Below are 16,680 nucleotides of genomic sequence, written 5' to 3'. Positions count from 1 at the left end.
CACCGGGGCCTGCCTCACCGCGCAATTCCCGCAGCCCACACCGGGGCCTGCCTCGCCATGGCCCTCGCACGATCGCCCCCCTGGGCTTGCCTCGCCATGGCCCTCGCACGATCGCCCCCCCCGGGCTTGCCTTTATATGATCGCCCTCACCAGGACTTTTGCTCTCACAATACCGCCCACTGGGCCATGCCTCGTGATTCCTCTGCCTGCACTGGGGCCTTGCCTCGCGATTCCCCTGCCTGCACTGGGGCCGGGGTCGGGATACCCCAAAACGCAGCGCCCTCTCCAGCGCCAGGAACCCCCCCACTACTGGGGAGCTCCTATGACGCCTTCTCCAACCCCTACAGCCTCACCCGGTCCTCCGGTGTTATACAACAACCAAAACAGAAAACTCATGCCCTTGTGTTCCAACATAAATTCCAAGCCAACCTGGCTAACCTCCATATATATCCCTACTAGGGTTTCCTCCACCCAGTATCCTCATGCAGGTGCCGCTCAGGCCATCAGGCTTCTCTGCTATGCCTGCTCCCAGCAGAGCTCCCTCTTCCTCGGCTGCCAGAGGGGAACTGACTCTGGTCTCAGCCTGGCTGTTTATATAGGCCAGGCCTTGCCCCTTTCTGGTCAGCTGGCCAGACTGGTTGTCTTGGCAACCCACACCTGTGCTGCCCTGGTGACTGGCAGCTGAGCCCATATTACCACTTGTCAGTAGCAGGCACCTTAGTGCCCTGCTACAGGCAGCCTCCCTTATAAAATACCTAACATCAAAGACGTGGCGGGTGAGAACAAGGGTGCTTTATCTCGGACTTGGCACGGTAGGGGGTGTCTGGAGAGATCACGGCCGTTCCTAGGCCCCCACCCTGTGACACTCCTCCTTGGAGATAACACCCCCTTTCCACCGGTTGTATGCCCCCTTTTGGCAATCGGGCATTCCCATACACCCTTGGTGAGCCAGGGAGGCTTATAGGCACTCCTGCCCCCCTTGCTTCTTGTTGGGATGGTCACCCCTTGGGCCCTGAGTATCGTCTCCTTAAGGAACGTGCACTCATCTTGGGCACTGAGCTCCCCTGCTCTTGAGAACCCCAGCACCTCCCCCACTAATCTCAACTCGTTGAAGTTGGTCCTCTTGAAGTCGAAGGCTGCTGCCTTCCTGCAGGCCATTGACACCCTGCGCTGGATGGTGAATTCCAGCAAGCGATGATTGCCATCACCCAGGTGGTCAAGGACCTGGAGGCCCCTTACCAGGTTGTCTCCTATGGCCAGGACCAGGTCCAACAGGGCATTTCCTCTGGTGGGACTGTGCACCTCCTGAATTAAGTGGAGGATCTATATCTCAGCCAAGAACCTCCTGGAACGGTCCGACCTGGCTGACTGTTCCTCCCAGCAGATGTCTGGATAATTTAAATCTCCCAGGACAACTACATCCCTTGCCTTAAGTGCCTCTGCAAGCTGGCCCAAAAATTCCCAGTCCAGCCCCTCCCCTTGGTTGGGGGGTCTGTAATAGACCCCCACCGTTAGATCCCTCTCCCCACAGCCCTGTTGTATCTTGACCCAGAGCACTTCCACTTGCCCCTCTGACCCCATTCTGCTGGCAGAGGATGTGTATTGCTCCTTGACATAGAGCACCACACCCCCGCCTTTCCTTCCTTCTCTATCCCACCTGTAAAGCCTATAGCCCCTAATGCTAACGGCCTAGTCGTGGGATGAATCCCACCAAGTTTCTGTAAGCCCTATTATGTCTGGGTCTGAACTGGCTATTCTGAGGGTGAGTTCCTCCCGTTTATTCCCCATACTACGAGCATTGGTATATAGGCATTTATATGCCTAGCTGCATGTGCCACCCCCCAATTTGGGAGACTGTTTTGTTCTGTTTCTTACCTGGGCACTCCTTGCATTTGTCACCTGTCTTGCTCAGGTGGTGTCTCCTCGTCTTCCTGTGGCCCCCCTCCCCCGGCAATGCTAGTTTAAAGCTCGCCATACGAGATCAGCCAACCTGGAAGAGAAGATACGCTTGCCTTTAGGAGAGAGGTGAAGCCCATCCCACCCCAGCAAGTCCCCCACACAAAAGCATGGGTCATTATCAAGGAACCCAAGGCCTGCCTGGCACCACCAACTGCATGAGCGCCGGTTGACCTTGCCAGTGCAGGTCTCATGTCGCAGTCCCCACCTACTCACCGGAAGAAGAGAGGAGAATACCACCTGCGTGCCCATCTCCTTAAGCTTGTCCCCCAGAGCCTTGAAATCTTTCATAATGCAGTCAGGCTTGCCCCTGGCCGTGTCATTCGTTCCCACATGGATGACAACCATGGGGTAGTGGTCTGCAGGTCTGATGTAGGCCGGGATCCTCTCCGTGATGTCTCTAACCCGTGCCCCAGGCATGAAGCAGACCTCCTGCGTCATGGGATCAGGCTGACAGATGGGACCTTCCAGTCTTTGTAGGATGGAGTCTCCGATGGAGTCTCGGCATTTCTTCTTGCCGGTGTTCGCTCTCTGCTCATTCTTTACCATGTGGGGAGTGGCACCATCCCCGCCAGAGGCAATTTCACTGTCTTTCTCCATCACAGCTGCCAGGGCGTCGAACCTGTTCCCCAGGGGAACCTGGGGAGCTTCCACCACTCTAGGCCTAGCAGCTCTGGATTTGGACACCTTCTGCCACTCCTGCGTTGGATGCGTCTCCTGTGTGGGCTGTACAGTGGGCAAGCGGGCCTGCAGAGAACAGAAATAGTCATCAATTTCATCCTCTGCATCCCTGATCCCCCTCAGCCTGCTCACCTCAGCCTGGAGCTCCCTCATCTCCTCCAGGACCCTAAGCCGTGCACAGGAGGGCCAGGCAAGGGGACCACCAGGCCCCCCCATCCAGGACCCCACAGAGCCCCCCCCACAGACAGGGGGGCAAGGGGCCACCAACCCCACCATGAGCTCCGTCTGAGTGAAGGCCTCAGAAGAGCCCATGGCAGGCGGCCATGCCCAGGCGGGGCCTCTGGCAGCTGTGCTCCGCGTCTGCACCATGCGTAAAGATCTGCACCTGCTGCTTTTGCTCACTGGAGGTGCCACTCCAGGCAGCTACCTCACGCCCTTCTTACGCGAACACTGGCGCAAACGCCAGCGTGCCCTTACAGAGCATGCCGGTTTGCGCGCACAGTTAGTGCACGCTGCCCGGGCACAGCTCAGGAGCGCAGCTCCCTGTCGGTGAGCTAAAAGGGGTCCAGTGGGCTTCCCCTCTGGATCTGTCTCAGCTGTGCTGTACCCTCTGCCCCACTTACCTTAGGGGGAAATCAGCTGTTGCTGCCCCCTCCACTGTCTCCTCTGCAGCTGCTGCCTTCGCTGCTGAGGTAAGGTGGGTACACGTGTGGCATACGTGCACCCTGCTACCTCCACTCCTGCTTCCCAACTGCCCTGTTAACTAACTCCCAGTTAGTTTGACCTTAATCCCTCGTAAATTCCTGGAGAAAATTATCAAAGAATCCATCACACATCACACACAGGCTAACTGAAAGCGGTATTCTGAAGGATAGTCAACATGCTTCATTACAGGCAGGTTGTGCCAAACCAACCTAATTTCCTTATGTGATCAGGTAACTTGCCACCTAGATGGGGGAAATGAGGTTGATGTCATATACTTGGACTTCAGAAAGGCCCTTGACCTGGTGTCCCATGATGTCCTCCTGGTTAAGTTGGGAAAATGCGGCCTCAAATACTTTACAGTCCAGTGGCAAGGTAACTGGCTCTGTGGTAGGACCCAAGGGTATTGATTGATGGAACTGAGTCATCATGGCGGAAGGTGACCAGTGGCATCCCTCAGGGTTCAGTTCTCCTACCAGTGCTCTTCAGTATGCTCATCAACAATTTGGATTCAAGTATTACAAGAAATCTGGCAAAGTTCGTCAGTGACACCAAATTATGGGGGAGCATGGTCATTCTGAAAGACAGATGGGTAAAGCAGGCTAACCTGGACAGGCTCTTGAAGTTGACAGACCTCAACCTAATGTCGTTTAGTACAGAGAAATGTAAAATGCTCCATCTAGGAATAAGAAATCCACAACACACAGGCTCAGAAGTGCTATGCTTGCCAGCATCACAACTGAATGAGACCTGAGTGTCATCATGATTGACAGCAAAATGAACATGAGCCACCAATGCGATGCCATAGCTGACAGAGCTAATCAAACACTGGCATGCATCCACTGAGGCATCTCAAGCAAGGCAAAGGATGTCGTCTTTCCACTGTATTTGGCCTTGGTGAGACTGCAACTGGAGTACTGTGTCCAGTTCTGGGTGTTGCACGTCAAGAAGGATGTGGAGAAGCTTGAGAGAATCCAAAGGAGGGCCACATCCATGATTAGAGGCCTGGAGACCAAGACATATGAGGAGAGGTTGAGGGACTTGGGATTGTTCAGCCTGGAAAAGAGAGGACTCGGAAGACTTGGTGGCAGCCTATAAGTATCTCAGGGGCATACATTGGTGTTTGGGGGAGCATCTATTCACCAAAGCTCCCCAGGGAAGGGCAAGAAATAATGGGCACAAACTGATTGAAGATTGCTTCAGGCTAAACATAAGGAAGGCCTTTACAAGCCAAGTGCCAAGGGTTTGAAACAGGCTCCCCACAGAGGTGGTACAGTCATCCACCTTGGCAAGCCTCAAAAAATGTCTTGACACCCATCTTGCTGGGGTCATCTGATTCTAGCAGTCTTTCCTGCCCAAGTGCAGAGTGGTTGGACCCAGTGATCTGTAAGGTCACTTCCAGCCCCTAACAACTATGAAGATGAAGTTGCTAAAAGCTTTGCTTAGGTAAGGGACATATTAAGTGAAGATTGAACAGAGCTCTAAAGTATGACTTTATAACAAAAACTAATGACACTTTCATATTTTAATACGGCATTATGTGGCTACCCAGCTACTGGCCTTTGCAGGAAACAGTAATTTGCCATATAAATATGTTCAGTTAGTTGTTCCATAGCTGATTTATGTTGATCACACAAGAAAGAAAACAGGGTGGATTCAAAGCTTTTCCCCCGCGTCTCAGGCCAAATATCTAAAAAGGGCTCTTTTGGCCTAAGGAATTGTCCCTTTGCTTATTAGCAGTCAGTATTTGATCAGAAGCAGTAAAGGCCTCCCTAGTAGACAGTTAAGATATGGAACCATGTCTCTGACAGCAGTAGATTTACTGATTACTGTGCCTCCATGAACGTACGTACAAATTCTGTAGACCTAATCTATTAAAGACTCCCAGGTTGCATAGGCCCATTGAAAGAAGAAGCATGGTCAAAAGATAAAACTTATGCAAAGGAAACTTATTTGCTTAACACCTTCCCAAAATAGTTCATCAAGTCCTTGTAACTTATTCATTGTTTCTTTGCCTTCATATTTTCCTTGTATTGCATGCTGGACTTCCTCTTTGGCCCTGTTGTACAGCCAGCATCTAGATTTTTCCAAAATTTGCAGGCAACTGAAAGCCACAGTGCTCAACCTCCAGCCTATTGGCCAAATGCAGCTCACAGAACCAAAGGCATCCAACCTGTGGAGCTCCCCATGGATCAGGAAAATTTGACACTGGGGGAGCAATGACAATAAATACAGCCACCCTTTCTCACTGCCAAATTCCCAAACCCCGAGCCTCACATAGCAGGTTGCAGGCCGGTCACACCCTCTCCCCTCACCCCATGGCTTGATGAGGTTGGGCTACACCCCTCTTCCTGGGTGGCATGGCACTGGGCCACACCCCCTTTTTCCCCTGCAGAGATGAGCTATGCTCCCACCCTCCCCCTATGGAGCCAGATTGGAGCTGGGATGCCCCCTTCCCCCCTCTGTGAGGCCACATGGGGTTCTGCTACAACTGCCCTGTGCCAGATTGGGACCATCAGCCAGATATGGCCCATGGATGGCCTTGGTACTGCCCATTTGGCCCACCAGCCAAAAAGGTTGAGCACCACTGTCTTGGAATATAAGGATTTCATTAGTCGTAGCTTAAAATTTAAGAATACTGTTCATTTCAAAGCTATTTTCTTTTACTTTTTTCCCTGTTTTATTGGCTCAAACTTAATCCACTATATCTGTGGATGTTTCAAAGTTGCTGGTAACTGGTAAGCCACTATTGCCCTTCCCTTTGGGTTGCCTCCCTCAATGCTCTCCGGCCACAACGTAATGTTTGAAAAATGCAAGAAAAGAGGAAAGGGGAGGCAAGATTTTCCAGTTATCCTTAGTGTTATGGATAGCAGTGAGGATTTTCACAGGGCTTCACCTCCCTGACACCCTGCCCTTTCCCTGCCCATGCACGCATGGGTCCATGATCTCCTTCAGCCTTGTCCTTATAATAAGTGTGATACGGTGACTGGTTATTGACCAGTTATTCTAGTCTCTTGCTTGCAAGGAGCGACCACTAATAGCCCATTCCTTATGGGTTTACAACATCCACCAAATCTTTATTACCCAATAAGTTTGTCACCACTGGGTCTTTTCATAATAGGCCTTTATTTCCTTTTTTCACCTTTGGCTAAATATCAGCATTCAATTGATTTTATTTCCCCATATTCATCAATTAATAAATTAATCCATGCTCAACTCTGTCCTTATTCTGTGTCTATTAATTAGCAAGCATTACATGCTAATTCATACATATTTATAGTCCATCCAGTTACCAGACATAACACTATTTATCAACTAACAAATTTCCCAGTGTCTTGTCAATCACTCTTCTTATATTTTCTCAACCCACCCAGTTTCCTGATCGATACATTCATTGACTCTAAATTCCTATAACCTTTATCCCAGGACTGACTAGCCTGTGGATCAGCTTCTCGGCCTTTATTATAATTAATTCTTTTATGTCTTATGGATTGATTAGTTCCGTTTGAATCTGTTGCTCATTTAACTCATTGAGAGTAAGACTACTTGCCTCCAGGGTTCTCAGTCAATTAACCTGGTTCATCATTCTCAGGGGACCCTGTGGATTGTTGGACTCACTAGTGGCAGTAGCTCCCTCACCTCATCTGTGGTTCCCCTTGCTGCCTTTCTTGTAGAGGTATTCGGTCTCCCCTTACTCTGCTCCGGCTCCAGCTCTGGCTTAACATCCCAGTTCCTTTTGTCAGTCCCGTACCTCTGCACAGCATACACGAGCTCTGGCTCTCATGTGCTTCCCTACTCCGACCCAACTTTACCTTCCAGCCGGGCCTCCCTTGGCCAATGGGAGCCAGCTCCGGGATCCCACATGCCTACTTTACCCCAAGCGGGGCACATGGGCCATTAAGTTTGCCCCAGACGCCATTGGCTCATCTCTGCCATTCAATCAGTCTTGCATTCCCTGGTTGTGTCTGGGTCCAAAGAAGCACTCTAGTCAGTAACAGGGCCTAGGAACAGTGCCCTGTTACAGTGTCATTAACATTGAAGCAAATTCTCTGTTTTAACTAAAGCTTGACTTTAAGGATGCTGTTGAGAGAACCATAGACATTTTTCTTTGAATTTTATGTAAATAGCAATCTAAACATTTGGCAAGACTGAACTGAATTCCACTCTTTAGGTGCTGTACAGTTACAGGGATGTCTTGGTTTAATAATCATATTTAAAATCATCCTTACATTAGTAATAACAATTTTATTATTTAAAACTAAACTCCTCAATGTCAATACTAATTGTTCCTCTCCCTCTGCTTCTTCCATCTTGTCTCATTTTTCATGACCTATTATCCCCTCTGCTTCTCTAGTTAAAGCCATAAACTTTGATTCATAAACTTCTTGATTCATAAACTTTTCCTGAAAAGAGTTTGCTGTGTTCTTTGTTCTCTCTTAGCTCTGAGTACCCTCTAAACTAGATCCTCAAGGTTACCTGCACGGAAGAGTGCAATGAAGGGATGGGGAAAAGAAGTGAAGAATGCAGAGACAAGCCTTCTCTAGTCATAGCTAACCGCTACGAAGGGAAACTTAAATTAAAAGCTGGTGACTAAATGACAGTAAAAATGTATTTAAGTCCTTACATGTATGTCTACTATAGTGTGATAAACAGGAATATGAGTATGTGTATCAGATCAACTCCTGCAGGGAGACAAAAACATATTGAATTGTTTTGTTGTATTATAAACATAGTGACAAAATTTCTCCCAAAAGAAATACCACAGGATTACTGAGTGACTGAATGAAAGTGTTCTGGACTGCAAATGACTGCAAACTTCCTGTTTTAAAACATTTTTCATAAAATGATTGCATTTTTTTACAACGTTGAGGTTTTTTTAGAGATGTATATTTTATTTTAATTTTTATGTTGTTGTTGCTATTTTTGTATTTGCGAATTAGTTTTAAATAAAAAAAATCATCCTTTAGGATATCTGTTGTCAAATATGTTGGCGATGATGTGAAATTAAAATATAGGCTTGCCAAGGTCTATTTCTGAAGAAAGGTTACATCTCAAAATGCACCACAAATATTAACCAATTTAAGCATGGAAGGCTTTCTGGAAGCCTTTGACAATAACCTCCAATGAGGAAATTTAAGGAAAGTAGCCATGAGGTGAAAAGTAATTCTGCAATGGAATAGAGAGTAAATAATACAGTAAGTTAAGTTAGGTCAGTTTTTATCATCACAAAGGTTTGAGCAGGATAGTCCAAGGGTTTATTCTAGGGTCAGTGAAATTCGGTGTATATTATTGATCTGGAATAGGAGATGAACGGTAAAGTAGTAGTGCTTACAAATGACACACAATGATTTACTTCAGTCAAGACTAAAGAAAACATTGAGGAGTTGTAGAAGGACCTGATGAAGGCAAGGGGGAAGGCATAATAGTAGATAAACAACAGTTTTGACAGTGGAAGGTAATTGTCCCAGGGAGCAACCAAGGGGAAAAACCTGGGGAGCAGGAACGGGGTGGAGAAAGGGAAGAAAGAAAGAGACACAGAAAGACTCTCAACTTTAGCTGGAACCGTGATGAAGCTGGAAGTGGCGGCAGGACCCGAGCGGCTTGTTAGCCGCGTTTTTATGAAGTTGTGGCCAGCTGATGGCGGCAGCTGCAAGAGCTGGTTGGGGGAGTTAAAAAGGGCTGCAGGCGAGGAGAAAGGGGAGAGACCAGCAGATGCACCGGAGGGGGAAGCTCTCTCAGAGTCCTCTCAGAGTGTAGGAGCATGGGGGTTTGCAGCCAGCAGCCCTGGAGAAGAGAGTGAGACCTTGAAGGAAGAGGTTGCTGCCCACATGGAGGCAGGAGGCGAGAAGGCAGAGCCAAGATATGGAAGCAGGAGAGAGCAGGAGAGCATTGAGACCTGGAGATGTCCACAATGGGTCAGGAGAGGCGGCAGGAGCCACATCGCCGGATCAGGTGGAACCAAAAAGAGCTCAGACAGCCCCAAGGAGGAGTCATAGGGGGAGACGCGTTGAGGGGATCCACCAAGAATACAGTGCATCCACAGGCTTGGGAGAGAACGAAGGGGAGGAGGAGAGGGACAGCATACTGACCCAAACCGAGTCTAGGCTTGGCAAGGGCCTTAGAGGCTGCAGCCGGTGGCAATAGGGCAAGGACAGTCAGCTGTAAGGAGAAGGAGGGAGCCTGTAGTCAGATTCCTATAGCCCACTAAGAAAAGGGCGCCAAGCCCCAGCTATCGGAGGGATGTGGCCGAAGACTGCCAACATTCATCAAGGTGGGATGTAAGGGCAAGGTAGAGGGGAGGAGGAGCCTCGCAGAAGATTGTCATCCCACGGTCCCTTGCACAAGAAACGCTGATAGTCAAACCCCACCACTGAGATAAGATCAGAGTCGTGGCAGGAAAGATTGGGGAGAGACGATTCGGGTCAACGACGCCAACTCGTCAGGATCACAGGGACGGACGGGCGGACAACCCCGAACATCCGGGGACGCATAGCATGTGACCGGATGTTCGAAACCAGACAGAAAGCTCTAGCCACCTGGTCAGACTGGAGTTCCTCCTAGGTCTCACCTGCCATGACTTTGTTGTTTCACTAAGTTTGGGGAGGGATGATATTCACCCTGATCTGACCCTGGCTGCAGGTGTCCCCAGTGGAATTCAGCTTCCAAAAAACTAAAAAAAAAAAAAAAAATGAAAGAAAACTTTCCAGCAGCAGGCTTAGCTTTTGCCTTGCCCGTAGGCTGCTGGCACTTGCAGCTCCTTCCACACAGCTTTTAGCAGCTTAATCAGCTAATTGAAAACTTGGCAAGTTAATAAAGCTGTCTTTGGATGCACTGGGAGTTCTCTCCACAGTGTGGTGATCTTCTTTTCAGGTAACTTGTGGCTGGGGCTATTGAGCTCCCATGAAGAGATGCTGTCAGTCCCTTCACAATGTTATACTCTCCCCAAGAATATTTCTGTTCATTTTCAATTACTCTAAAATAAAAAATATCCAAAATCAAATATAGGATTTTAGAAATGGGAACAAAACTATTAAAATTCAACCTGAGGGGTTGCTAATTTTGGTGCACTAGTAAACAGACAAATCAGAATGGCCATCATAGATAAATGCAAAATTATGATTGTTATAGATGCAGTTAATTTGGCACTTCTGTGTATTTTTTCTCATTGTACAAGAACAAAGGAATACTTAACAAATTTAAATGCCAGGAAATTTTAAGATGCTCAAATGAAATACTTTTCTTTTTTTACACAATGGATAATTAATGGTAGTGCACATTTCACAAGATGTAATCAAAGGTCAAGAGCTTAGCACTCTAGAAGTTTAGACATTTATATAAATAATGAGAATATTTGGAGTTACCTTAAACAGAATAAAAATAAAATTACACAGGATGTAAAACGTCATACTTTATGATTATAAACCAGTTACTAGCTACACAGAGGTTAGATTAAGAAGAAAATTCCTTTATGAACAAGTAATTAAAGAATTTGCTACTCTTTCATTTGACCATTTGGAGTCCATGTTTGTCTGATATGCCTGGGTCTAGCTATTTCTTGCAATAGCAAGAAATATGATACTGTGCCATGTGGAACTTTGGATTGTTGTAGTTATAAAATCCGAAGTTCAAGAACCTCTCTGAGATACATAAGTGTTACACCAACTTGTACAGGACTTGTACAGGCATTCACCTTTTCCTGGGAGAATTGTTGTTCTCCCACTAAAAATCCTGATTGTATAGACATTTAGAATCTTCTTCCAGAGCAACAGTGGCCACTCCAAGAGAAAAATAACCTGGTGGAAAAAAAGGAGAAATAAATGACTCCTGGGAGATTTTCTCCTGGGAGAGCAAACTTCTTACATGTAGATTCTGAGAGAAGCTGCGGCACTATCCTTCAGCGTCCCCGCATGCTTTGCTTCCAGCCCCGCCACCCTAGGTCCGGGGATACAATATGTCACTTGGGCTGGACTCTGTTGCTTCCAGCCAGGCAGGGGGCCCCTTTGCAGTCCCCTCATTGTGCTGCAGGGACACACAGCCTACAAAACAACCTGGGTCAGCCAATCAGGGCTGCCCTGTGCAATACTGTCCTCTGTTGCCAGGCAGAATGCAAGCCTGCAAAGCAGGCCAAGATGTGTGCACAGGGGCTTGGCATTTAAATGTCTCTTCAGGTATCTCTGAATTAGTATTTCTACCAGGAAAACAAACCTGAGAGAATTCTCCCAGATCATTTGAACATGCGTATACAACCAAACATTGTGTCCATGAATTTTAAAATAATTAGTCTGAAAACTTTGTTCAAAGTCAGGGCCTTCCAGCTTGTAGGCAGCTGAGGGCTCCAAACAATATTAATTGCAAGTGACACAAGTTGCACTCCACACCCATAGATGGGTGGACAGGCTACTGAACTTTGTTGAAATCATGTTTAGGAGAGAAGGGAAAGCTAAAAAGTGAAAACATCTCCAGCCATAAGTCACTGATCCCCTGGAGCCCCCAAATTGTGCGCTCCTCTCGCCCACTCACCCACTCCAAGGCATGCTGGGATCAGTACTCACTCCCACCTGTGGTGTTGGAGCCATAGCATTTCAGTGCATTAAAAGTGGCTTTTGTACCTGGGATGTTGACCTGTGACAGTTGTGAACCAGTTCCCAGTCCATGGCATTTTGGAACGGTTCAGTTGTTATGTGTGTCTACACCCATGGGGTACAGGTAGAATAGACAATTAAAATGTTTCAAATGCCTTTAAAAGCTTCAAAAGGCCAGCTCTACAAATGTGCATGCCCTTTAAAATGTTTCAGAAAAGGCTTCAAAATAGTACGTCTAGAAAAAGTTGCACTGGAGTCTGCCAAAAATAGTTTGTTTAAATGTCAGTTGAACACCAGAATTTTTTTGATCAAATGGGGTATACGGATAAAGTTATGCAGGAATATCTTGTCATTTCAGGATGACTAAGGGGCTTTGAATTTAGTGCTGCTTTTCATCTTTCTTGCTCCTGCTTTTTTTATATTTTACATTCACCAAAGACTTAAAGATGACTCTCCAAATAAACCAGCCACCTGTTTAGCAAAGCATTCAAACATAATTTGGTTTAATTGACTTCAGTGGACTGGGCTTGTACAAATTAATTAGGGAATTCATGATTTTTTTTTAATAAATGCTGCTCTGAATTGGGACCTAAAGAAAGTCTTTGAGATTACTCTGCCATAGTTGCACAACAAAAGATCTGAAATTTTGATTTAGACAATGTAAAACTCCTGAGAAATATTGATGATGTATGTGACATAGACACAAATTGAACTTGAAGCATATTCCATATCCTCAAATCCTACAAATACATTTTTCTTACACCATCATAGGTATTGTAGAAAATTCTTTTTCTTTCCAAATAAATATTAAGTGCATGTTTTATTAATGTAACAGCCTTCCCAATACTGATAATTGTTGTTTAATATTTATATTGTGGAAGTGCATAAAGGCCAGAGCAATGTAGGGGACTTTATTGAACTATTTCTTGCACGAACATAAATGATGACCACTGCTGCAAGGTATTTACTAGGGCTGTGTGAAGCTTTGGTCCCTAATTCAATTCAGTGGAGATTCAGCCTGATTCAGTGGCTATATCTCTAAATCCAAATTGAATCATTGGACCCTTTAATCTCTCTGAACTGAATCGGAACCCTCTGAATTGATTCGGGGAAATTCGGAAAGATTTGGCAGTTTGGGCATGGACACACATTTAAATGTTTTTTCTACATACCTTTCTAGGTAGCAGGCAGCTCGTGAGTGCTGTGATGCTGGGGCGCCTGCAGTGTCTCACAGAAGCTCAGGGGACTCCCTAGTGCACTTGGCAGCAGACCCAGAAGTGGATCAAAAGCACTACTGTTCCACTTCCAGATCCGCCAGGGAGCACGTGGGGGGGGCCCCCTCACCCCCTGGCTCAGTGACTGGTGGCTCCTGGGTCTGGGGGACACCCAGGGTCCCCCCGTGGCCAGTTGCCAAGCCAGGGGAGGGGGCCCTGCACGGTTCCTGTCAGACCTAGAAATGGGTTGGAAGTACTTCTGGTATACTTCCAGGTTCATCACTGAGCATGCAGGGCCTTCCCTCCCTCCCCCCACTCCTGTGGGATGCTCCATCTGTCCCAGCATTGCAGCATTTGCAAGCTGCGCCTAGTACCTCAAGGTATGTTGAAGAAACATTTAAAGCTGTGTCTATGTCCTAATCACTGATTCTCCGAATCAGCATTGAAACTTCAGATTTGGATTCAGTCAAATCAAATCGGGGACAGTGATCCAAATCAACAAATCAAATCACTGTCCCTGATTCAGGCCGAATCCAAATTGAATAGGGCCCACTTCACACACCCCTACTATTTACAATTTTGAGTGCTCCTCTATCATTTCATTGTGTACTGTTAAATACCATTTGTTCTCTGAAAAACTTAATGCAGCACTGCTTTTTATTTTGTTGGTATCCACAATATCATTCTCATCAGTACTTATAATATGCTCACTTCATTCTGTCAGACATTGTGAGAAGCAACAGCAAAGAGTAGGTGTTAGACATCATCATCTATGATTACTCCTATTTCCTTCTGCCCCTTCAAACACCCTTCTCACAAGCGCCTGTTACAAAAAGAAGTGGCCTCATTGTTTCATTTAGGAGCCATAGAAAAGGTTTTGGGAAAAATAGGAGAAGAAGCTTTTACTCTAAATATTATTCCTAATTTCAGAGAAATAATAGAAGTCTTTGCTTAGGTTTCTTAATTCTGGGATTGGACAGATTTACAGTATTGTTTGCCTCCACTTTTCCATTGCTTCAGGCTCAGAACTGATTTTTGGCTTTTGACTTGCACATTGTCATTTACCCAGGCTGAAAGGAAGTAGCTGAGATCATGGTGGGGCCACAGAAAAGGGCTTACTCCTCCAGGTATACAAGATTGTTGATATGAGCAGACCAACATGCTGGGGTGGGCAAAATACAGCCCACAGGCCAGATCCAGCCCACAAATGAACATTGTCCAGTCCGCAGTGGGTCTCAGTCCTGCCTGGCCCAAGCACCGCCTGGCCCGTGGTGCATCCTGCCACCCCTTGCACATACAGAAAGGCTGGGGCAGCTTCACAACTGGATTGCTTTTCTAGGCAGCCCAGGTGCTGGTGGCTCCTTCCAGCTACTGCTAATGGCCCTAGTCATGTGGTACTGGTGGGGACCCATGTGCACAGCCCTAACCCTGAACTACTGTGCATCTGCTCTAGACTTGGCCTAGTGGAGGGGACTAGCTTTAGACCAGCCAGAACCCGCATGCCCCATTTCTGCTCTGGACTCGCCTGCCCACACTGAGCAGTGGCAGCAGCCAGGCAGAAGCTGCTGCTCAGAGCAGGGGGGAAAGTGGCCCCTCCCCTTCACCTCTGCCAGGCCCTTCTTGCCGCAGCCACCCAGAGCTCACCCAGGATGCCCTGCAGCTCCTCTGCAATGCCACTGCTGCCCCGCTGGGTAGCCTTGAGGCAGTGATGATGGTGGCAGAGGGGAGCTGCAGGGCAGCCCAGGCATGGACTCCCAGTGGCTATAGCAAGAAGAGCCTGGCAGGAGTGAGGGGGAGGAGCTGCTTTTCCCTGATTCTGTGCAGCAGCTTCTGCCCAGCCAGTGCCATTGCTGAGCATGGGCAGGCAGTATGGAGGAGGCGCAGAGCAGGCCAGGGTTGGGTCTGTATGCAACTTGCACACGTTCATCATGTATTATTAGTGGTTTACCTAACTCGAGGAGGTGGCTGGCCCATTTCACGGGCAGATTGCAAAGCTAGCCACCATTTTTGTGGGTTGGTTGTACTGCCACCGTCACCCCTCTGCCTGAGGCATACCCAGTGGCCCTGCTCCTCACCGCTGATTGGCTTTAAGGGGTACACATCATATAGCCCCCACCCTCACCATCAATTGGAGTGGTGGTCACATGGCACAGTCACATGACAGACATCCCTCTCAGCCAATCAGTGGCGAGGAGTGGGGGTGGCCTTTTGGAGCCCTCCTTTGTACCGGCAGTCCCCCCTCTCCTTTTTCCCCCCAGTAGGCTGTATGGCTGGGCTGCAATACCTTGAGGACTGCTGGCTCCCTCTGGGGAGCCAGCATTTTATTTTCAGTAAGATTTCTTCTTTATTTTCACTGATTTCATGAACATTGTCCACTTTTGCAGGCATTGCTAGATTTTGTGATTTCCACAGGTCCCTACATATTACATGTTGGACATCACTGCTAGATCAGAGGCTAAGTTTGGGAGAGCAGTACTCCAGTCTTTATATAAATGATGCAGCCTATCATGCTAAGATGACACTGCTTGCCAATCAAGTACAGTGGGATATGCACTGAGCGTGCTTGCCTGCCAGTGTAGCTGAGATGTTATTGTCATTGTAGATCCTCTTACCCACTTTTCATCCCTCCTTTCAGTCCTATGTCAAAATATTTGGAATTGAAAGGGAACTGAGAGAGGGTCACAACTCCTCTCGCTCTTATGGCATCCTTTGGAACACAAGGAGACATGGGGTATGTGCAGCTCAAATAAATATCCAAATAATATGAAGCTCATACATGAGGTTTATGCTTATACCCACTTGTCACAAACCAGCTATAGTCTAAAATATTCATGGAACTTCATAACTTTTCTTGAGTTCGTTTAACTGATACAGCAAACATAGTCTCTATAAGTAGCATCAAGCTGTATTTACCCATATCGTTGTTACGTCTGCATGAATTTTGGTATTTGATATAAAGGTAATTTTGATATATCTTTATAATTTAGCTAACACTGTTTAGTGGAGCAGCGATTAACTTAAGCATTCCTTGCCTATTCACACACTGAAAATTAGCAAGTGTCTTGAGTATGTTTACTTTCAGACAATGACAAATTTACATTTTAGAAGAAGAGACCCTTAAGAACACCTGGCAATTCAGACTACTCGGAAGGGATGTCTCTCTTCCGAGACACTGTCTCACACTTAATTTCCGAGTGAGGAAATTAAGTGTGAGACAGTGTCTTTGGGATATAGCTAAAAAAATGCAAATATTATCCTGGTCATATTCAGATCAGGAAAGAAACTTCTATTTGTGGGACAGGAAGTTAAACACATAAGCCAATGGATGATATATGTAAATGGTCAGACAAAAAAACATACTTAAGCCTTGACAACAGAGCACATCTTTTGTCTTTAGTGTTCCTGAGAATAGGGAAACTGAGGTCCCTTAGCTAATGAGCTGACTAGAAACTGCGTTCTTGAATTCAAGATGCAGGGCAAAAACCAGGTTATTGTTCTGGTATTTCCTTTTGTTTGTTTGTTCTTATATCTCTGTCTGTATCTAA

At 46.9% G+C, this 16,680-nt stretch overlaps 1 protein-coding gene across 6 annotated transcripts in view; it reads left to right on the top strand.

Annotated features, from left to right (window-relative positions):
• EFCAB11 (EF-hand calcium binding domain 11) overlaps window positions 1-16,680 on the top strand; it is a 145,643-nt gene that overhangs the window by 42,783 nt on the left and 86,180 nt on the right. For 2 of the 6 annotated variants that reach the window (XR_002104137.1, XR_002104138.1), the window contains exon 6: window positions 15,771-15,866. The exons of 3 other annotated variants lie outside the window; for them this stretch is intronic. Coding sequence is in view for 1 of the 3 variants with exons in the window: in XM_019552399.1 (XP_019407944.1) it covers window positions 7,780-7,801 (22 nt within the window). In the remaining 2 variants the exon portion in view is untranslated. Of the gene's footprint in view, window positions 1-7,779; window positions 8,207-15,770; window positions 15,867-16,680 lie in introns of those variants that run through there. One more of the 6 variants, XM_019552399.1, reaches the window with a different exon arrangement.

The sequence above is a fragment of the Crocodylus porosus genome, unplaced genomic scaffold, assembly GCF_001723895.1.
Source record: "Crocodylus porosus isolate Cpor-Errol unplaced genomic scaffold, CroPor_comp1, whole genome shotgun sequence".
Lineage (NCBI taxonomy): Eukaryota > Metazoa > Chordata > Crocodylia > Crocodylidae > Crocodylus > Crocodylus porosus.
This window is presented reverse-complemented; position numbering and strand designations above follow the sequence as displayed.